Genomic DNA, 23,168 nt, shown 5'->3' with positions numbered 1-23,168 from the left:
GTTCTGGGCTGGTGGGGTAATTTACTGGGTTTTTGGTCGAGGTTTTATGTCCCCCATTTTGACTTTAGACAAAATCCCCAGAAAGAACTTTCAGGTAAAACATTTAGTGGCACAAATAATTTTCTTCTGGGTGTGTTGCTGGAAAGGTTAGCTGTGACATATCGAACACTTAAACTCATCAATTCATTTCACATGTATTGTGGTTGGTGTTTGAGAAGGTTTCATACCCTTTCCAAATGCCATCCTCTCAGAAACTGAACTTCGCAGTGAAGTTACAACACGTGTTGCCTGTAATTTGAAACTAGAAATACAGTTGATTCAGATCCTTATTTGAAATACAAAGAAGTCTATTTAACCGAGTTTCAGACCAAACCAGTTGAATGAGATGAGTGTCAGTCCATCGCAAAACATGATCCTCTTCTGCTGGAGAGAATATTTTCCTATGTGGACATTCTCCTTTGCCAAATTTGAAACCATGATAAACTGCATTAAAATGAGCCTAAGCTGCACACACAGTGAATACTACCCTGATTCCCATGATAAAGTATTGAAGCCGCACAGGGGTTGCTCTTTCATCACGCCTGCCTCACCTAAGCCCCAGCGCTATATGTCTCAGTATTTACTGTGGCAAGATGAATTGTAATTCGCTGAGGAAGCGCTCCAAATTGGGAGCGTTCATGTATTACACTCAAAAGAGGTCACATTCGGTGTAATGCTCTCAATTGTGTTGAACAGTGCTGCTGCTCGCAGGAGCACAAATGGAGGAGTATCATTTGTATCAATGCCCCTGGGAGTGTGACAGCAGGTGAGGGACAAAATCTAAGCAGCCATCCTCCGTCGTGCACCTCTTTGTACCTGAAGTGCTGCATTAAAATGTAGATTGCGGGTAAAGGCAATTTGAAAGGAGTGCCGCTCAATCAAAAAATGTGCTGAATGCTGAGCTCTTGTGACAGGAACATCATTTGTGTGTGATGGGTAGATCATTTCGAGGAGATTCTTTGATGTGGCTTTCTGTGGAAGAAAAAAAGAAAAAATAGTCAGGTTAGCTGTTCGTGTTTTCGAAGGAAAGAGAAACTAACCACGTGGTTCTGTATAGTCTCTCGGGAAATTGCGCTCTGCAAGCAGAATTGAGCTAATGTAATGAGGCAATACTTTATAATGCCATGCATACTATGTACCGTATATTTTATATGGCTAGAGAATGATAATATTTGTTGCTTGGCAACGCTTGATGCTGAACAGTTTTTGGAGTGAAGAAATATCGAAATAAACAAAATAAATCCAAATCTGTTGTCATCAAACTCAATAAGTTGGTAGCAGAGCTGTTAAAAGCAATATGACGCGTGTTCATGTGAGTACATGTGGCACTCCGCCTCAGTGTTGGCCTCGGCACTCAGCCTATGGCCAGATCACAGCCGTTGGGATATCCTTTACCAACCCCACAAACACAAGCGTCATATTACTCATACCTGTCAAGTTAACATGACTGATATCCGTGAGGTCAGTGATTGAAACCAATGAAAAACCATTTGCCATGCCCATCCCACATACACACACACACATACACACACACACAAAACACAATATGTGTAAAGCATATTGTTACGTTTCGTAAACAGGTTTGGTTTGCCTAGAGAAAAGAAGTTGTTCAGTGATGCTGAATATTGAAATATCGTTGACTAGTAGCCTAAAACTGCTACACAGTGCAAACATGGCAGTCTCTCACTCGCACTGCACAGCAGTCTAATGGACTTGTAATTATTGTTCTATGCTATTGGGAGTGAAAATCCATGAGATTAAGTGAGATCTGTGAGATCCAGTGTCACGTACATTAGACATGAGAAATGTTGAAAATCCATGAGTCTTTACAGGTATGTACTAAGTAACATCATCTAATATATCTGATTTCGGTAATCATTCATGAACTGGACCTGGATTAAGAAATGTTTGCATAAAATACAGTCAGAACATAATGACATGCATAATAACAAACAATACATATATCATAATAACTCTGGTTTCTGGTAGAACAGCAGTGTTTCCCTTTGATAGTCTAAGTACAGGATGTTGGCCATCAGTTTATGTCGAGAATACAAGATTCCCTTGCAGTGGCTCTACCAACCAATATGTCAGAAGTATGAGGATATTAGACCCCCAGAAATGACCTGAATCAAATTAACCACGTCAGTGAGCAAATGGTTTCTAATGGATTCCTACAAGAATGTGTCTGCCACAGAGACTGAATGATGCACAAATGGAGCGTTTAGTGGTCCAAGTGGCCCTGCGGACGTCCTGAGAAAAGCATTGACAGACGAATCAATGTGAATGGGATTGCTGGCCAGCGCATATGGGAGCTAGTCGCTCACATGGTAACTCGCGCATGAAAAAGTAATTTGTTCAACCAGTTGTGGGTTCTTCAGGTAATCCACAGGCCAAATCGACACTAGGCCTATGCTGCTCTCAGTGGATTCAATAGGCAGTGCCTCACAGATCCATTCATCTTCGACTTAATTTGTGAAATCTGGACTGTATTCTCTTTACTGTTCATATTGTGCTGAATGCCCTAATGAAAGGCTGCAGAGTTTTAAGTGCATTCACTCTCTTATCCAGATGGGTAGAACAGAGATTACGCTGAACAATCTGCCGTAAGGTCATGACTTTGTGCTGGACAGGTTTTTCTACTGCGTTAGATGCACAAACGTCCACACTGGATGCTGGGGCCTCTGCAGGTTTGAGGCGTGTCTGCCACTGCAGGGGTTGGCTTGCATCATTTCAGAGCTCATTTAACACCGAACCATGCCTCCTAATAAAGCCCGAATCGGCCACCTTGGAGCCGCCAAGAGGCTCCAGACATTCATTAGCTTAATAAAAACAGGCCACTTCGGCAGACGGCCCGGTGAGCTTTTTTCTCTTTGCACCGGAGCCGAGGCAGCCATCTGCTCGAGGGCTCGCCGCCAGCTGCAGGATATTCCTGTCAAATGGAGCCTGCAGGAGGAAGGCGAACACCACTGGGCGCTGAAACCTGAGGCAGCACCTCCGCAGAAAACGAAAAAGAGAGAGAGAGAGAGAGAAAGAAAGAAAGAAAGAAAGAAAGAGAGAGAGTGCCATGGAGATGATCATGCGGATCATGGCGGGTGCAGCAGCGCATCTTACTGACGAGACCCTCGTAACGCGTAACGGCCTTCAGTTCAGTTTAGTTTAGTTTAGTTTCCAGTGGGGTACATGTCTCGACACGCCCTGAGACAAGCACGACGCATGGCGTCATTCGTGGCGTGTATCAGTGGTGTTCTATCGCGAGTTATTGCTTTCTGGAGGCTGAGCAGCAATTTACCATGTGCAGCTATGCAGGACTGTAATAGACGCTTAATGTTCAATTACTGAAGAAATATACTGAAAGAAATTGGAAACATGGAGAGTTCAGTGATATGACTGAAAGCAGGCAGTTTCTTCTGTCATCATACCCAATAGCACAATCTACTGCCCATAAAAAGCGAGACATAAGGATTTCAAACTGGCCAACATGTCCATGCATCAAAAGAGGGAACAATTTTGGAAACCAAGCATAGGTCAGCTATAGCTTTACTTTGTTTATCTCATATCCCTGCAGTGACATTTGTCCATTAGGGGTGCAATCACTGAGGTTTTTTTTCAGAGGTGAAAGATGACCGCAGTAAGATGAGCATTGATCCTCTAAAAGCACACTCACTAAAGGAGATGAACCACAAAACCACAGTGAGACTCAAGACAGGGCCAAATAAATAAGATGTCAGCTACCTAATCTTAACTACCACGCATCCACAACGAGCCTACAAATGTCAGTGAAAGCCCTCGGGCAAGTGCTTGATTGCTCATCATCTAGACAGTATTACTTGGATTCCCGCAGGAGAGAAAGTCATTATTCTACACTTCATCCAGCCACTGACCTCTGGATCGTTCCCAAGAACTTGTCAGGCTTCGGAACGGCGCTGTATCATCAAAGACAGAAGCGGGTGAATGACATTCCCGACTGACTTCGGCGGCTACACTGAATTACAGCAACACAGACGAGTGATTCCAGGTTATACCATTCCAGGTGGAAACTGAAAATAGTTACAAGGCAGAGAAACAGAAGGAAAGGACAGAGGGAGTCATGGGAAGGGGATTGTAAGAACTGAGCTTAGTATCGCACCGCTGTGGAGAAAATAATAGGGTAGATATTTGCCGTTCGTTGACCCGGTAACTCCTTCGTAAACTCCTGTTTTTTTTTTTTTTAAATGTTTAAGCTTTACCAAGACATGAGAGTGTTTTTTTCCCTTGTTGTTTTTGCTGTTGTATTTGAAAGTAAATAATAATGAACGGTCAAAGGGGTGAGCAGGCTGGCAAACCAACTGCATTACTTTTCCTCTTTTCTCTTCTAGTTTAATTTTGTTGGGAAGCTGCTCGGGCCCAGAGGCAATTCCATGAAAAGATTACAAGAAGAAACAGGAGCAAAGATGTCTATTCTGGGGAAGGGCTCGATGCGCGACAAAGCCAAGGTAAGATGACATCCCTTTAATCTCTGAATATCTCCTGAGTGGTTTGAATGCTTCAGTAAAATGTGATTTTCCTTTTAAAAGATATCCCAGAAGATTATCACAGTGTCTGTCTGCATGTTGTGTTCACTCTTAATCCCAGTGTCAGTTACCATAGTAATGTAGCAGTCAGACAACGAGAATGAGAAGCAAACATTTTTTTTCATGTTTAATCTGAAACCTTAGTTTAGTGCATCATTGTGTATGCAGCCAAATGCTAGAACAAATCGGATGAAATACATGTTGACATTCTAATATGGCCAGCAGGGCAGGGGCCGACTCAATCAATTCACATTAGAGAGAGACTTACCAGGTCACAACCTGCCATTCTCTCCAAGAATTCCCTAATGCTCTCTGTCCTCATCTTGTCAGTGGGTGTGGATCTTCTTCACACTGTGGTTTTGTAGCCCAACTGGTAGAGCATAGTGCTGGCAATATCACAGTCAAAACAGTGTGGGTGCAAGACTGCCTTGAGATACCTTCAGTAGAAAGGTAGAATAGAATAGTAGAATTAGAAATGTCAGACAGTAAAGCACCATGAGTGTAGATAGATAGATAGTATCACACCATGAGTGTTATGTGAACGATGCCTCATCTGCACCACAATACAAGGAGAACTGATTCCATAGTAGTCAGAATCTGACAAACATGCTCTAGAAAAAAGGCTCTCTGTCCACCCCCACACACACACAGTCACATGCAGGCAGAGCCTGTTACTCAGTCATCCTATTCATCCTCTTGACTGGTGGTCCCAAAGAAGCAGCTGCTGCAGGGGTCTGAGCATAAGATCACCGCTGGGCCGAGACAAAAGAACCAGGCTCCAAGGAAACAGTGGTCATTACAGACAGCTATGATGTAGTTCATCTTCGGCTACCACAGCTATCGATAGCTCCTGCGGCACTATAGGCTTGTGTTGGCTTTTCTAAGGTATGGCCAGTTGAATGCTAATCTGAGGTAGACAAGATGGTCAGTCAGCATCCTAAATCGGCGAGGAGTACCATGCTTTTGTCCACTAGGTAGTATCCTAAAAGCAGGCCCTTGTTTTTTGACGTGGTATTTTTGAAGCAGATATCCTTCAAAGGGTACAAAAGGCAACTTAACCTCTATTCTTCCCCTATTGCAGTGAAATGGTTTATAACCACAGAGCTGCGATTACACTTGACTACTATCAACTTCCAGATCTGTGTCTTTGAAAGAGTAATTTTGTGAGACTGCAAGAGAATATTTCAGACAGCATGTGTCTGTCTGTCTGGGATTTCCTATTGAACATATTCACAGTGGGAAGGTAGTGGTGGGCGAAAAGGAGTTTTTGAACCAGGTGAAGAGCATTCTTATGCACAGCTTGCCTTCCACTGGGGGAGATTTTTGAAAGCGACAGAGCATCAATCAGCTCCGTTGTTTGTTTTGCGTTTATGTGTCATCACTTTTAGATATTATTTTGTTTTGTTGTTTTTGCAGTGTCAGACATACACATTGCATGATTTTGCATTGCATGGTTATTTTATGTCTCTTGCTAGTATATTCTAGTATAGTTAGTATAGGTTGGTGAACGGGTAAAGGGAGGAGCTTTGTCAGCTAGTATTCACATCTGTTGGTTAGTTTAGAATACAGCAGTTACATTTAGGTGTAGAGAGAGGGTTCTGGTCTGGTGCTGAGTGAATCGAAGAATGAACTGAACTATGCGGTTTCCAACACAGTTGGAGGAAGTTTACCAAGCATGTTGTGTATTGTGGGGTATGGATGACTGCTAAATGTAAAATGACTGGTAACAAGAAGCAAGGAAGTCTTATTGGCGATATCTATGGTGAGGAACATGGGGAAAAATGGTGGATAAAGTCCATAAGAATACTCCTCCTAACTTGAGGATAGGGAATTCTTGAATTGGTGATCAGACCAATTAAACAACAAAACAAAAGTATTGACTCATGCAAATGGATTAGTAAGGCTTTTTCAATATTATTGGGAACGTTTTCTGACATGGAAGAGAAAGATCCAGTCTATGGAGGTATGGAGAGGCGGATGTCATATCATGACCACACAGCCACACACACACACACACACACACACACACACACACACACACACACACACACACACACACACACACACAGTTTTACAGTACAAAGGTTCCATTTGAAGATTATGTTGTACCTTGGCATGATAGGTTTTTAGATAAGGACTCAAGGTTGTATCATGCATTTTCTTCACTGGAATGTCATTATGCTAAAATGAGTTGAAAGTATAAATAATTTTCATTTAGAGATGGAATGGAGTTGGTATACCTGCCAAAAACCATCACATGCTAATGGAACTTGGCACAATATACCAAAACCAGAGGCTCTTTAATAGGTATTTGCATGATTAATTCCCATCCTTTTCTAGCCAACAAAATGCTTCCCACAGGCTGTTGAGGACGGAGTTCACTTGTTAGCTCTCTCTCTCTTAAGCGTCTTCATTTGGATTGCATTTTGCAGAGCCATTGTTCTGCTGCATTGATTATATAGGAGTTGATTATGGAAGGGGTATAATCTGACACTCTATTGAGTTTGACTGGAAAACCTTAACATTAGCTTGTTTACTGCACCAGCTCGACTGTGCCAGTTCATTGTGCATTGTAAATGTGCATACATTAGCATGTGCAATAAGCTCTGGGGTTTTGGGAGACCCACACCGACTCTCGCTGAGTTGGCTCATATTACAGCTCACCCTGAACATTGTCTGGAGTGGCGAGAGTAGGATGTTGACAGGTTCAGTAGGGATTGGTGAGCGAGTGTCATGTTCCATTGATAGATTGGTCCGGATACGGTGTGTGAGGCCTAAGTGACCTTACAGAAAAAAAAGTTGTATGCGGCGTCCCATAGAGCAAGGAACCAAGCCACTCCATGCTTGTGTCAGACAGAGTGCTGGCCCTGAACAAATACATGTCATGAATGATTATGGTGCCCATGTTTCTCGAGCAAAACACTACATACATCATCAATACCGTCTACTTTTCGCCAGCAGCAAAGACTGTGAGCTGTACTGCGATGTTGAGGTTCATTGTTTGCCAGTGACAACTGCAGGTTTAAAGCCAGTTTTTATTCAGTTCAGGCAAACTTGTGTTGTAATGTGCTTTGACAGGACAGTCCTTGAGTTATTTCCGTATTTGTTATTTTTTTCTCTCCAAATCATCTGTGTATAAACTGGGAGGATGGGGAGATCTGGCAGAATGGATGTAATGTGCTCCGAAATTATCTGTGATTTGCTGTCAATTAACAGAGAGACGGTGCCTTAGGCAGGATCTATGAACTACGGAGATTTAACCTTTCGTGTCTTTTAGCTTCTGGTGAAAGTGCACCATACGCAGTACGTCAAGTGTCCCTCATATTGAGACAATAAGGAAAATAATAAAATAAATTCTATATGATGATCAGATGATGACTGGTCTTCCATTTGTGTCCATGTCTGTCTGTAGTCCCTGTGGCTTTGTACTAGACAAAAGTAGCTCAGCTGGAGAATGATGTTTGTGTGCATTCCTCGCAATCATTCTTTTGAAGCTCATGCGTCAACAGCTGTTTGTGACATTTTGAAAAGACTCCTCTGCACTTAAATTGAACTGCCTCAACTCCCAGTTAGACATTATCTGGAAAGACAGTCTGAGACAACAGTCAAAGAGAGTTTTGCTTACAGACCTGCATCAAGCAGAATGTTAAAGCTTTCAAATATGGTGCAGAAAAACAGTGTTACTCGGTTAAAAGTCTGCCCTAGTTTTGGATAATACACTTTCAAGCCTTCAGGTTTCCTTTTGTATATTGTTTGCATCACCATAAGAATACAACAACCCCCCCCCCCCCCCCCCCCCCAACCACCCTCTCTGTGAAAGAGGAAAATTGCAAGTTAAGGTCAGACATGCCAATATTCATTGACTTGATTTTACACTGAAACATATGTCTCCAAGGCGTGTTGCTCAGGAGCACATAAATACTTTAAGTCATAATCAATCAATAAATATTATGTTTGTTTTGTAAACATAAGGTATCCATGAAATACAGTGATAGCTTCTAATAATAATAATATGAATTTTTTAATAGGTGCAAACAGTCCACATTAAGCAACAATATAAAATAAAATCTTTGTATATAAAAAGGGTTAGAATCAGACGGAATATAGTTTGGAGAGGTGTGTCTTAAGGCAGGATGTAAAGGTAGGGAGAAAGTCAATATTATGGATGTCTTGTGGGAGAGAGCTTCTGTGATGTTTGCACCTGTTACCTCTACCACATTTTCCCAAGTGAAGAAGTGATGAGACTGCATGTAAAGTATGTATCCATTATGTATCTAAAAGTGCCTTTATAAACAGTTATTACATGCTTATAAAGCCCTGCCGTGCTTGACTAATGCCCCTTGTAATTGTCCACAAAATATTTATTATAAACATTCAGTTACATAGCATTAAGGGAGTGTTGGTGAGCCACTGCACATGCAAAACATGAGTTTTACACTTTATGTCTTGAATTGATTGTTTTGATGAAATTGTGTGCTACATCAAAGCACTGCCAGAACCGGAGTGTGACTGGTAGGTAATGATGATCTGGCACGAGGACAGCATGGGGTTAGTTCCAGTTTATTGAAGAACAGTCGTGGGTGTCAGTCAGTGGGTGTCAGTCAGTGGGTGATCGTCTGCACTCAAAACACACCAAAGAGAAGCCTGAAGACTCAGATTAGGTAAAGGTTAGGTAAACACATAGGTTCCTCACTTTCCTCCATTTCTGCGCATTATGAGTTGAAGTAAACCACACTCTCAGTGGAGAAAAGGACCACACGACTCACATTCTAAACGTATCATATGTGTGAAATATGTGTATATTGCCACACATAGCCTACATACATACATTCCCTCAATTACTGTACATACGTGAATGTTTTCTATAATGAAAGCCACTAATGCAGGCGTTCTAATGCACATTGTGTAGTCTGTAACTGGTGGGGGCTATATGGAGTGCTCTGACAGACATTTAATTGATGTTCAGGAAATATTATTCAAAACTGATTATGCTGTCCAGTGTTCAAGGCCCTAAAAGCTCTGACCCATCCTCGACAGTTTATCCATTAATTTAAGTGGGTGTTTAGTCAGTGTAATAGGATTTTTGGGGGGGAGGGAATAGGTCCCTTTTTAGAGACATTAAAATGTAGTTGTCTGTGCCCCGGTGTGTAAGGTTGGAGATGAAGAGCCGATGGTCCATAGCAGAGTTACTGGCCCTAATGATACGGGTGATTGGATTGGTCCATTGTAATGCATTAAGATTTGCAAGGCTATATTTCCCATAACCCCCTTCTCTGCATTCAATTGTTATTGTACCAATTTTAAGATTATCCTTACCTCTGTATCTGTGTCTTGCCCAGAACGGGTTGACAGGTTTTGGTCATAATTATGGGTATATTCTGTTGATTGCTGGCACCGGTGTTATAGAAAGTAACAATGAACTCAAGGACTGTGATATATTTTCATTGTATACTCAAAATATTCTATGGTCCTTTCATTGAACAGGTTCAGTTGTTCATTGAACAACTTCATGCAGATGTTGAAGGCAATCTATTTGTCAGGTTTCCGGCAACACCTCAAGGCATTGAATATTTACAGTATACCACAGTCTCCAGTGCTTTCTCGCTTAATTATTCATCAGACCTCTAAGAAATGGGCACAGATGTTCGAGTGAGGAAAACATACAAGCCACTTTGCATTTGAGTGATGAGGTGTTAAAGTGGTGATATGACCTCAGATGATGATGCAGCTTCATTTGGAGGATGTACACATATACCATCCATTTACTGTTTTACATATTAACCCTCTTAACACCCAAAGGAGGCAGAGGACACAAAAAGACTTAGAAAGAGGTGAATTTAAAGATATAAATGCTTCTTATAAATGCTTCCTCTTCCTTCCTCTACCTCTCCTTATCCTTCCTCTAATGCTGTATCCTCTAACTAGTACTTAACTCGCACTTACAGTAGTTACATTCCTGCACTTTTTTATTTCTTATGTAAAGTAGTATTTATTGTTACACTAGGTCTCTATTGCTCGTAGCTTGATTGTTCTCACCTTTGTACGTTGCTTTGGATAAAAGTCTACTAAATGACTAAATGTAAATATGAATACATTAAATACTAGCCCATCCATAGTAATTCATAATGTAATCATGTTGGGCTGTATATAAGCCATACATGTCCCAAAATAATGCTAAGCATTATTGATAATGTTTCCTAATGAATGACTCAAAATACAGAGATCTCAAAGATGAATTTGATGAACAGGCCTACCAACATTGTCCATGAGCATTTAGTATGCTGATATCTCAGTCACAGTTACCATTATGCAACATTCAAGAGAAAAATCGTATTAGTTTAGGAGTATTAGTATGGAAGTGTGATTGTAATATTTTGTTTTGAAGAACGACAATATACTTCATGTAAAGAGTCTAGAAAGACAGATTTGGGCTACTCTTATGACAGTGGTGGCTGATGTCATAGTCTGCCCCAGGTGTCCGCCACAGTGACAGATGTGTCCTCAGAAGTCAGTGACAGATGTGTCCTCAGAAGTCTTCTCCTAGTATCTGTGTACTCAGGCATGCCATTTGTGGAGTGTCTTGATCCTCTCATCACAGTGGATCATGTTGACAGTGAAACTGTAATCAATAAAAAAGGACTCTGGCTAAGCAGGCCGGAGACTCCACATGTCTTCGCAGGGACTAGAGGAGATGTGTCCAATTTGGCCTTTTTGGCAAACATGTTGGGGCCCAGTTGTTAAGTAAGTAAGTAAAATGTATTTATATAGCGCTTTTCACAGCCATTAGTGACTAAGTGCTTTACAAGAGCATTATACAACGTAAAAAAGAGAAGACATAGAAGATGAAGTTACCCAAGCCACGTGTTTAAAAGTACAAAAACTAATAAACAGAATATACAGATAATAAAAATACTCGACACAACAGTTGTGGTTTGAATACATCAGTTTCTCCAGAAATGTCATCTGAAGTCATTTTGACGTGTCAACATCAGAGGGATGTTGTCTTGGACATCAGTATGATGATAGGTTGTTTTCTGGAGAATGGGTACTAAGGTATTCCTGGCGGATTTAAAGTTAGAAGGTCAGAACAGGAGACAGTTCCTTGGCACAGGTTGACCACCCTTATCCGATGACCATCTGGATTGTACTTGATTTGCACATGATAATGTCCTGGGAATTACTGTGTAATGTCTTATTTTTTGTCAAAGTTTTTTAAGACATTGTCTTTTGTACCAGATTGCTGCTTTTGACAGAAAAAAATGAAGGAAAATGTTTGATAGTACAATTTAATAGTCTATTATTTGTATGCTAGAGACAGAAAGAAAGGAAGAGACAGAACCCATTTAGACAAAAATATTATGCAACAGTCTGAGTCTCTTTTTGAAAGAGCACCATGTGACATGGCTGATTATGTTATGATTGCACTCTGTGAGCAGCATGCAGAAACATAATACTCTCACGCAATGACAAAAGAGGACACTTTGCCCACGTGCTGTGTGTTAGGCACTGAGGCTACGACACCTTGGGAACCAGGCCCGTTTGACCCTGGCCCTGAATCCCTCCGCCAGCTTGGGATTCAATTGCCAGAGGTGATACTTGGACAGCGGTAGCTGCAAACAGATTTCTTTGCCATTGCTCATTGTTTCTGGGCTCTCAGTAGAGACGAGGAGAGGAGGGAATAAAAGATTCCTAGCCCCAAATTCTATTAAGTCTAACTATTCTTACATGTCCTATTTGTTTAACTCCTGCCAAGTTGTTTCTCTTTACTGTGTGTCTGGGGCAGATTTCCTGGTGATACATTGTAACTTGTTAAACGCACAGGACAATAGTCTTTATGATACTTGTTAAACGCAAAGGACAGTGGTCTTTATTATATTTTGCGTACATGCTGTTTGATTCAACAGCATACAACAAATTATTATTTTACTCAGACAAACATGGAAAAGCACCATTGTTCAGTTAACAATGAATCTCCACAGGCGTAAGTAGGGGGAAAGTATTTGTCTTTTTATTGAAGTGACAGTGGGTTGCATTGAAGACACCACTTGGTTCACTTTCAGTAAGTGTCAAGTGTATCTTTAAATTCTACTTGACTACTGCAGCGTGAATCAATGGCTATCCTGCTACTGTTGTAGCACCCTGCTCTGATATACTTATATACTATACCGATATACTCATTTACTTTTACTACCATCTTTACCCTCACGGTTTGTGTGTTGGTTTTGCTCATCCATAATCCGTTTCTTGTTCACAGGAGGAAGAGCTGAGGAAAAGTGGTGAGGCCAAGTACGCCCATTTGAGTAATGATCTCCATGTTTTAATTGAAGTCTTCGCCCCTCCCGGAGAGGCCTATTCCCGGATGAGCCATGCCTTGGAGGAGATTAAGAAATTTCTGGTGCCGGTAAGTTCGTCCATTTCATTTACAGCCATTCCTGGAGGGTAATTGGCGGTCGTACATGTAGATGGATTTTACACCTCTGCACTGATTAACCACTCTATCCAGGACCAATTTGCACAAGAGTTTAGAAGGTTAAGAGTAGGATTAAATCTTACTTAAAAGGACTGATAACCTCCTGAAGAGTAAGTAGTAAGCAGTCTCCATATTCTCCACTATATTTAACAGAACAATCTGGATGTCAGAGGTCTGCCACAAATGCCACTGTATGTCTCAAATATGTCTCCTGAATCAAATGTACTTTTTTCAATTTCAAACCCTTTTCATTTTTCAACCAAATGTAATTTCTTAGAGATTTTTAATAATTTTCTTTACTTTTTTTAAGCTAAGGTTAGGTAAGGTGAGATATGAAACCTATGGTTCTTAGGTATCGATGATTGTGAGCTGAAAAACATAATTAGCGTACAGAAAACCCATCAGAAACCCTTATTTAAAAAAAAAAAAAACGCATTTTACTCGATTTGTAATGTTTCTCTCTAACCATAGATGACAAGAGGTCTTGAATATGTATAAACTTGAAAAATGTGCTTTGCTCTGCATTTGTTCCATCCATCTTGCTAACAAGGAGTTTAATGTATTCCAAACCTAATTAGTGCCAAACTAGATAGATAAATAAATAAATAAATAAAGCACTCGCAGGCCAAAGTGCCTCTAAGCCTAGAGTGTTTAGCAGTAATTAATGCGCGTACTGTATATCCCTGCTAAGCCATATAATAGTGTAAATATTAATAGCTCTTTTCAACAAGTCAGCCTACCCCCTCAGGTGAAACCATTCAGAGACGTTACCATGCTAGTTTCCTTGCAGCAAGAGTTTTACCCCTCTCTCCCTCACACGCACACTCAGACACACTCATACACACACACACACACACACACACACACACACACACACACACACACACACACACATTTTACCCCGAGGGGCAACATCACCTGCCAGTGGGTGTTGTGTGTGTTGGTGTGCATCATCAGCAGATGTGGCGGAGTCACAGCAGTGTGTAATGTTTCTGTTTTGTTTGGGTTGATAGTCCAGAAATCATACAAATGGACATGGAGAAAGGCGGGGAGGTGATGGAGTGGGTGTGTGTGTGTGTGTGGGGGGGTCTCGAAGACTTATGTCCTGATGCTCAACATCAAAGCTGGATGCAAAGTATCCGAAAGCTCCGAAAATGGTCTCTGCTTTTCAGTGTGCGGTATGGCTGACTTTGCTGACACTGTGTCTGTTCAGCTGTATTATCTGGCCTGCTTTACATAGTCTGAGTTGTTTCACAGTCCGGGCTCTTATTGTCACAATGTGTCACAGTAATAATGCAACACTATGATTGGCCAAAGGAACACTATTTATTATGATACACACATTAGGCTTTGGTGGCCGGTTCGTAGGACGTGCCAGACTAGCTCCTTGGCCAACAGTGTTCTCGGTCGTTGACTGACGCCAGTGGCAAAGCTTCAGCTACATTGGACTCGAGCCACGCTGTTTTTCATAGGGCCATGGTTTTGTTTGCTAGATATAGAACCAGTTAGCCTAAATCATAGAAGCACAGAGACAGAACGAGTAATATTGTATCATATCATAATGGTGCAGAGCTGCCTTAATTCATACACTGGAAAAGTTTGCTTCTACCCCTGAGTCAACCAGCCTGGTGTTGAGAGGAAGAGTCTCATTCAGTGATATGAATTAGAACAACATCGTGTAAAGAGGATAAAACACATTTTTAAAAAGCAGCTTAGGCAACGCCGGCTGTGTGTTTGTTGGATGCTATCATTGTACACAGCACACTATTCTGTGCTGAAGTGGTAGTCTTAACAATTATGTACACTACACACAGGAGAAGAGTACAGGGAGGCACGCTTGGATTTGTGGTGTTTGTGTCATAAGACTTTAGACTTGAAAAAGTATTTTCCCTGGTTGTTTAAATTCTGTTCATACTGCTTAAAAGTCAGCCTGTAAGTCGGTATTTAATGTGATGACCCATACATGCATCACATTAAAGTCTGTCAAGTCTGTCTGTGTGTAGGTGAGAGATGAGACATAGAGATAGAGAGAGAGTGCCTACACGCCATGTTGGGATTCGGTCTTTTTAATGTATGGTAAAACAGTAATTTGGATGTGTTGAACAAAGTCGCTGATCAACACATCCACTATCCACTATGTCCACAAAGTCACCACAGATCCACTATGTGTACACACTAATCCAGTGGGTCTAAAGGCCAACGCCCATTAGCGGCATCTGACACGCATCAAGAGACGCCTGATTTTAGAACCAAGTTCTTTTAAACGGGGCAACGTCCACTAGTGGCGTCTGTCGTTCATTGACACCAAAGTTTAGAAGGCGGTGTCAGGTCCATTGAAATGGCTTGGTTTTCAATTAAATCCATGCATTTTTACCGTGGTTTAACAATTTGAGCCAACCTCTATGGCACTGTGGGTTCAAAGCATGACTTTTCTTTCCTTTCATTGCCACTAGTAAACAAACTAACCTTACCATGGCTCTGGCCATACCCAGCTTATAGCAAGTAGACAGCTAATAAAGATGATGACTTCATGGTGTAGTAATATTGATCTAGCCTTTGTAAATTGAATTTGCACTGAAACACTTTGTTTTCACTGTTTTGACGGTAACACCATTAATGGATGTTTCAGAACATTAGGTGCATTCCATGACTCACTGCCGAACGTCGCCGCCAGTGGACGTTGGCCTTAACACTATGACTCTATGGCAATGGGTCTAACATTATAAAACTATGACAGTGGGTCTAACACTGTGACATCATGACAATGGGTCTAACACTAACACTATGTCTATGTGTATATAACACAATGAAACTATGACAATGTGTCTAAAACTAACACTATGACAATGGGTATAGCACTATGACAATGGGTCTAACACTGTGACATTATCACAATGTGTCTGGTTTTAGGCTCTTCAATCTAATGAAGTACATATATTTTTCCATATTACTTCACATACATTTCTGCTATTTTAGGTTTTAGTGGTTCTTAGTCATACATTACTAGTAAGAGAAGTGGTCACTGAAGACCATGCTTAAGCCAGATGAATGGTATGTGCAGGCACAAATGACTCAATAGACTGTAATATTCTTCTCATTGTAAGAGAGTGAGTGTGTGTTATGTTACACTTACCTGTGTATTTTATAGTTAATAGCCACTAGACAAAAATGAAGAAATTCATTTCTGCAGTTGGTTTCCACACTTACTCAGAAGTGAACCCAAAGACCTGGTGTTCTTTGCTTCAGCTATATATCAGTGCATATTTTCATAGCCAGGCACTTAAGCCATTTTACTTTTTAAAGCCTTCAGGTAGGTATGACAGTGTGTTTCTGGCATCAACTTAGTACATGAGGTCACCCCGTAGTAGCACATTACAATAGAGCCATCCTGGAAGTTTACTTATCAATAAACAATTGTAAGCCAAAACACAACATATCATTTACAAGCTCATTTTCATTGACAACCTCTCATGTACTGTCAGGGGTGAGAAACGGTTTGCACGTGGGGGTAATTGCTTGATTAGCTCCAAAATGATTAACCTCATTCGCAATTACCACGACCAGACATTTTCTCTGTAATTGGTTGCAGTATAGATGCTGATACGGCAGGATAGTGCCGAGTTCACGAGTCATTGCCCACTTACGAGATGCTCAGTATAGGGAAAAAGAATGTGGAAAGTGACACAACTTAATGAATGGCTGCAATTGTAAACCCTCATATACATCTCACTATCAGATTGGGGAAACATGAAGTAAAAATAGATTAATGAAACAGCACCTCACAATGACATGAGGATGAAGGCACAAATTACTTTTTGCACAAGAAGAACAATATGATCAAAAAACAATACGCTCGTAATGGCAGTTCACCACTCACAGTTTCAACATGCTCCAACACAGTGAGGAGTACACATGGCGTCTACTGAAAGCCTTTCATGTGCCAAAAGGTGCCGAAGTGATGCTAATTCAAAATAACTGAAAGCACTATTAATCTAAGCTATGGTTGGACAGCGTGCTGAATTAGTGCCCTGTGGCTGAAGTCATAAACATGTGCTTGACTTGCTTTAAACCACGCCAGAGGGCCTCTCTCAGCCTGCAAGCAATTTGCTGATTGGAAATGCCCAGGGCACTGTGGCACCCCCACTCTATAAGTACAGTATATGCTGCAACAGAGATCTCCACACGTGTCTCTTTATTCTGCAGCTCTGCCCAGCTCTGAAGCAGATAGACAGAGATTTTAGAGCATTTTAAAGCATTTCAAACTATGATCTTTCTGCTCTCTCTCTCTCTCTCTCTTTGAAATGAAATGCCCGCACACACCCAACTTTGCCCTTTATACTGAGTCCAGAGGTTTATACATTACTTCAATCATGTCGCTTTCTCACATATTTACCTATGGACTGAATGTATAAAGTCATTTCAGTCCTGTAGACACTTCACATCCTAATAAGCCTGGCTGTATTTCGTCTTCAATAATGGATCCATCAGGGCCTATTCAGCATGAAATATCAGCCAATCAGAACCAATCATCCTGTGACTGTAGGCAAGGTCAGACAGCACTATCATATTATGGCACTCTAAGTCATTCACAGTGCCATTGTGTCCAAATATGAACATGATTGCACTTGGACGAGTTCAGACATCTCCCCCAAAGTAGAGTTGAATAAACTGTAATTTTCTCTCATTTTGCTTTACACAGACTATTCTGATTGAATGCTTCACTTCTAATAAACAACCTCCTCGTGTTAGTCGGACATTTGTAGATAAGAGTTAACAGGGGAGCATGTTCAGCACGAGTTTGAGTTTGTGAGTTTATGTGTGCCAACTGCAGAGGTAGAGGTGACATTTCACAGCCTGTGGTTATTCAGGGTATTCTGACAAATTAAGCAACACATTGTTAGAACAGAACAATCACAAAGGTATAAACTAATTAATACCACTGAATATTTCTCTTGCAATTGACCATTCATAGTGGTGTGTGTGTGCGTGTGTGTGTGCGTGTGTGTGTGCGCGCACACACGTGCATGCTTGCATGTGGTCAGACAGCATAGACTTAGAAAAGATAGATTGAGCAAACTTAATCTAAAACTCTAAAATGTTTAATCTAGCTGCGTGCCAGTATCACCCTTGGCTCAGGGTAGCCCCCTCTTCCCCCACCTGAGTCATCGCCCATACAGTATATATCACCCCTTTCTACAACACTGGCGGTGAATAAGTAGCAGGTGTAAATGAGAGCGGTTTATCTGCCCGCGCCTCTCTGACAAGATAATAAAATAAAAGCGATTCTCTTTGTAAACACCCCTGTGTTTTTGCTGGCCTGTCATGTTCAATCAAAACGGCCAAAGAAACGATGCAAACACAGGAAGACACACTGTGCCTTAAGAGAGTGGCAATCAAATATGCTGTTAGAGTCACCCGATCATCTCTGTGAGCCGATAGGAGACTGATAATACTGTTACTGTTTGGTGTGCTAACTGTAAGGGTCCATTATTCCTCTCATGGTGCGTAGTTATATTTATTCGGCGAGGACTGAATGTGTCTTTCAAGAAATACAATTAAATAACGTTTTATTAAATGGCATGCTCTTGTATGTTCTCTGATCAGTGTGTGATGTGTGCCAGTGCACCACAGCATGTGTGTGTGAGTGACTGAGAGAGATGGAGAGAGAGAGAGAGAGAGAGAGAGAGATGGAGAGAGAGAGGGAGAGAAAGTGAGAGAAAGTGTGTGCATGTTTTTGTATGTGAGTGATGAGTACATGTCTGTTTCCATTTTCAGCAGCTGTGCAGCAGAGTGTAAAGGCGCCATGCCCACGTTGGCCTTTGATGGCTGCTGTGAATGAAGCTAGACGTTTACAGTGTGCCCATACGGCTCTCTCCAGAGTACCTTCCTTTTCCACACAGCATGTTTTCATTGGAGTGGGTTTGATCTGAGCGCTCCAGTTTAGTGTCCACGTAGCCACAGCGAACATCTGGTGGGGGAGGAAGACAAATCTCGCCTTTCATTTAACGTGATGTATGCTCTCTCTCTCACTCTCTCTCTCTCTCTCGCTCTCTCTCTCTGTGTGTGTGTGTGTGTGTGTGTGTGTCACCCACAGGACTACAATGATGAGATCAGACAAGAGCAGCTGCGTGAACTCTCCTACCTGAACGGATCAGAAGACTCCGGCAGGGGGAGGGCCACACGGGGGCGTGGTCTGCGGCTGGCGGCAACGGCAACCACGAGGTAGATGTTTGACTCCTCAGAAAGTGCTTTTGCTGACACACTCTAGCTGCATGTGTGAGGGACTAGTCTCATTTTGATCTTAGATTTTGGAGTATGGACTTCTGGACTATGGACATGTCAAACATGATTCATAGGTTCTAATCCCCCCCCCCCCCCCCCCGTCCAGGACACAGAGGCTCAAAATATAATTACCAAATGCAATTTTGACTCAAAGAACTGATTCAATCTGGCATCAACGTACCGTGAATAAAGTCAAGCCTGAGCTGCAATTTACATAAGGTTTTAATGCCATGTCTGTAGGTTCAACATATTGCAATGGACCGAACACTGACAGGGGAATTGGATCAGGCAGTTTTACCACCAAAGGCATTTCAGTGCAACTGCCTGACTCAGCCATCCTTTTAAGACTAGCCCACAAGCTACAGCAAATCTGCCTTTAATGTTAATGCTATATCTAAAGTCCAGAGATCCTCGCGATCATTATCAACCTACAATTCTTGGAAGTCATTTCATGGGTAAAAGCAGCATCATGTATGCACAAAGTAGTGAAAGTAATGCTTTTATCCCTTGTATCTCCACTGTTTTTTCTACCCTCACATTTTCTGAATCTTCTTTATAAAACATACGGTGCACATTGCATGTATAATTGATGCTTTTTTTTATATATATCTCCAACACGCCGATGTTCTATAATTTATATTTCATACACTTTGCTGCTGCCATGTCGGCAGTGTCTCTGATGATTGTCTCTGCAGGCTTGCCTGAGAAGCTCCTTCCCCGTGTCTGAGGCTGCCAATTTTTCCAAACCTGCGCCTCGCCCATCCCTCTAAACTCCCTCCTTATGTTGCGAAGAGAAGTGATTACTGTAAATGACCCTGAAAAAATATGCACGCTTAATGTGGCCATAACTCCCACGCCGGAGTGTCTATTTATTTTCGAGAATATAATCGACTTAAACAGGCACGGGCATCTGCCAGATGACAATGTTTCATCGTTTTTTAGCCTGCCTTTTGTCATATTTCCTTGCTAAAAAACCTGGAGTCCTTCCAGATGTAGGTTGTTAAAACCAAGGAGATGAGCCACAGAGCCCCCCATCCTTTGTAATAGCCCTGGCTTCAGTTATTAAAGCAGAGGAACTCTATCCCCAAAGGAAGTTAGCACTTTTCAAATGACTGCGCTGAACTCTCAGGTTCGCCTATGTAATCACTACTCTCACACCATCTATCACAAATTATGACAGCCTTCACATGAGAATATATTCGCATTTTGTAGATGTGTGAATCACAAGAATCATTCACTCTTTGCAGTTTTCATTTATCCTCATGTGAGTCTCTGTAGGTCAGTAATATTAGCTTTTGGACGATCTTGAGTTGATAGAGCCTTGTACAAGCAATGCAGAAGGCCAGTCATTAATGCAGTGGCAGATATGTATTTGAAATGTATGATTCATCTACTGTCTGGCTTCTTTGACCGAAACAGAAAGACCAACTGTTTCAGTCAAAGCTTCCCTGGGCTCATTTATCCTTTACGACTGATAATACTAGAACAGAAAAAAGACATAGGTTTAGATCAAATCTAGGTGTAGATATGATTGTATAGATTGCATTTAAACATGATGGTGATGGTAAACAGTGTTCCTCATCTCCATCCGCAGGGGTCGAGGAGGTGCAGCCCCCCCTCCACCTCCAGGCCGAGGAGCAGTCGCTCCGAGAGGGGCAGTGACCACACGCACCTCCCTCCCAGTGGCCACACTAGCCAGAGGGGCCCCCACCCCGAGGGCTCGGGGGGTCATCTCGGCAACGCCAGGATACAGGGCCTCCCTCCTCCAAACCACACACGAGTCCTACGACGACTACGTAAGTCAACCCCCCCCTATCCTCCTCTGTGTGCAGTCGCTTTGGCGCCTACGTGCTGTCTTGAGTTCGGGAACATAGTTTAGACTTGACATTGGGCGTTGTGTTCTTTTTTTTACTTCTCCCCAGTTAGCTTGATTTTTTGTGGTGGCTGGTCTTCAGATGTGCATGTTTTTTGTCACTCCCCTTATCCAGCCCGACTTCTGTGAGGCAAGCTGCATGAAAACACGTCAGAGCGATGCAAGGGAAAATATCACTGGGTGTTCTTTTCACTGACAAAGTAGAGGAAAGCACCTTTGATGTTCTTCACCGGAGGTTTCAGTCTGGTTTTGGTGTATGACAGGAAAATCTGCTGAAGCTGAGCTAAGATCTGCTGAAGCTTGTGGTAAAATCCCCCCAGAACAGCCTTTTTATTTGCCAGAGGTTAATAGAATGAAACAGAGCTGATGTAGCTGTGTACTCCACGTCAGGCATTTCACTAAAGCTTTGTGGTTTAAAAAAAATATATTTATACATATATATATATATATATGTGTGCGTGTGTGTGGCCCAGTCATCTGGTAAATATAATAATATATAATACAATTATAAAAATAATAATAGTTTGAATTTATGCAACTGGAATTCAGGGAAATTGAAAGCAGTTTAGTTGTCCAACAAAAATTGACCACACAGAACATGATACCCCCGCCATTTGACTGTTCTTCTACAAATAGTGTCTGTCTGGATGGTACAGAGAGGGTAAAACGGGTGACATATCAGGCTTCTGATCTCTGGGGAGCACAAGGTCGTTCCACAGAAACTGAGCAAGGTGAACATAAAATTCCAACCTAATGAAAAAAGCTACATTGCCAGAGTCCATTTCCACAGAGATTTTTGCACTATGCAAAATGCTTCAGTGTGCATGTATGCGAGAATGAGAGAGAGAATATGTGGGAGAGAAGGAGAGAGAGTGAGAGAGAGAAGAGAGGTAGAGTGTGTGTGTGTGTGTGTGTGTGTGTGTGTGTGTGTGTATGTGTGTATGTGTGTGTGTGTGTGTGTGTGTGTGTGTGTGTGTGTGTGTGTGTGTGTGTGTGTGTGTGTGTGTGTGTGAGTGAGTGTGTGAGTATGCTGGCAACTGCAGATCTGGGAAATGTGAAAAGTGTGGGTCTCATTACCAAAACAGAATTGAGTTTTGATTGAGAACCTTTGTGTATTTCTGGAGTGGCCAAAAAGGCCGGACATTTTTCTCCCCTGTAATTGGGGCTCAGGAGCAGGGAGACACATACCACAGGGATTAAGGAACTAAGAGTTTGCCCAGCACACTCACCTTTTTTCCCCATCACCCTTTTCTCTTTTTATGTCATCACAAATCTCACTCTGCCATTTCCTCCTGCGCTGCACACACACACACACACACACACACACACACACACACACACACACACACACACACACACACACACACACGCACACACACACTTACACACACACACACACACACACACACACACACACACACACGCCGCCCCTCTCTGCTCACCTTATTTTTCCAAACTCCTGTGTGAATGTTCACAGTGCGCTTCGCTCAACTGAGAAGAGACTCACAGCATCACATACCTCATTACAATGAGCTGCGTCAAGATCTCTTTAATATCATTCACTACGCATTCATACCTCCACAATCCTGCCTTTCTGAGGTGTTCCTATTCATTCTTCAACCAGCGCAGTGTAACCGTAATTCAATACATTCCATCCAACATAGCGAAAATCAGCAGGGGACCTCTGATATCTGAGAGCTTTCAAATGAATGTAGTTTGTGTACTGTATACGGAGAGCCAATAAGCACTCTAATCTTGTAACAGGAAGGTCCTGAGGGGCCTCGTTTTGATTGATAGACTATGTCAAGTTGTCAGTTCACCGTCTAAAATTGATACGATGGCAATGGCCATAATTGCACCTGTTAGGGCAAAGTATTGATTCATAATGGCAGTGCCTAATGTACTGAGTGAGAAGAGAAAGAAAATAAGCTATGTATAACATACAGTAGAG

General features: G+C 41.9%; 1 protein-coding gene across 7 annotated transcripts in view; it reads left to right on the top strand.

The window, feature by feature from the left end:
- khdrbs2 (KH domain containing, RNA binding, signal transduction associated 2) overlaps window positions 1–23,168 on the top strand; it is a 67,666-nt gene that overhangs the window by 23,132 nt on the left and 21,366 nt on the right. For all 7 annotated transcript variants that reach the window (XM_031578848.2, XM_031578850.2, XM_042709515.1 and 4 more), the window contains exons 3-6: window positions 4,398–4,514; window positions 12,847–12,993; window positions 19,157–19,284; window positions 20,939–21,140. In XM_031578848.2, the coding sequence (XP_031434708.1) occupies window positions 4,398–4,514; window positions 12,847–12,993; window positions 19,157–19,284; window positions 20,939–21,140 (594 nt within the window). The remainder of the gene's footprint in view (window positions 1–4,397; window positions 4,515–12,846; window positions 12,994–19,156; window positions 19,285–20,938; window positions 21,141–23,168) is intronic.

Source organism: Clupea harengus, chromosome 13, assembly GCF_900700415.2.
Source record: "Clupea harengus chromosome 13, Ch_v2.0.2, whole genome shotgun sequence".
NCBI lineage: Eukaryota > Metazoa > Chordata > Actinopteri > Clupeiformes > Clupeidae > Clupea > Clupea harengus.
Note: the sequence above shows the minus strand (reverse complement) of the source record. Positions and strands in the feature narration are given on the sequence as shown.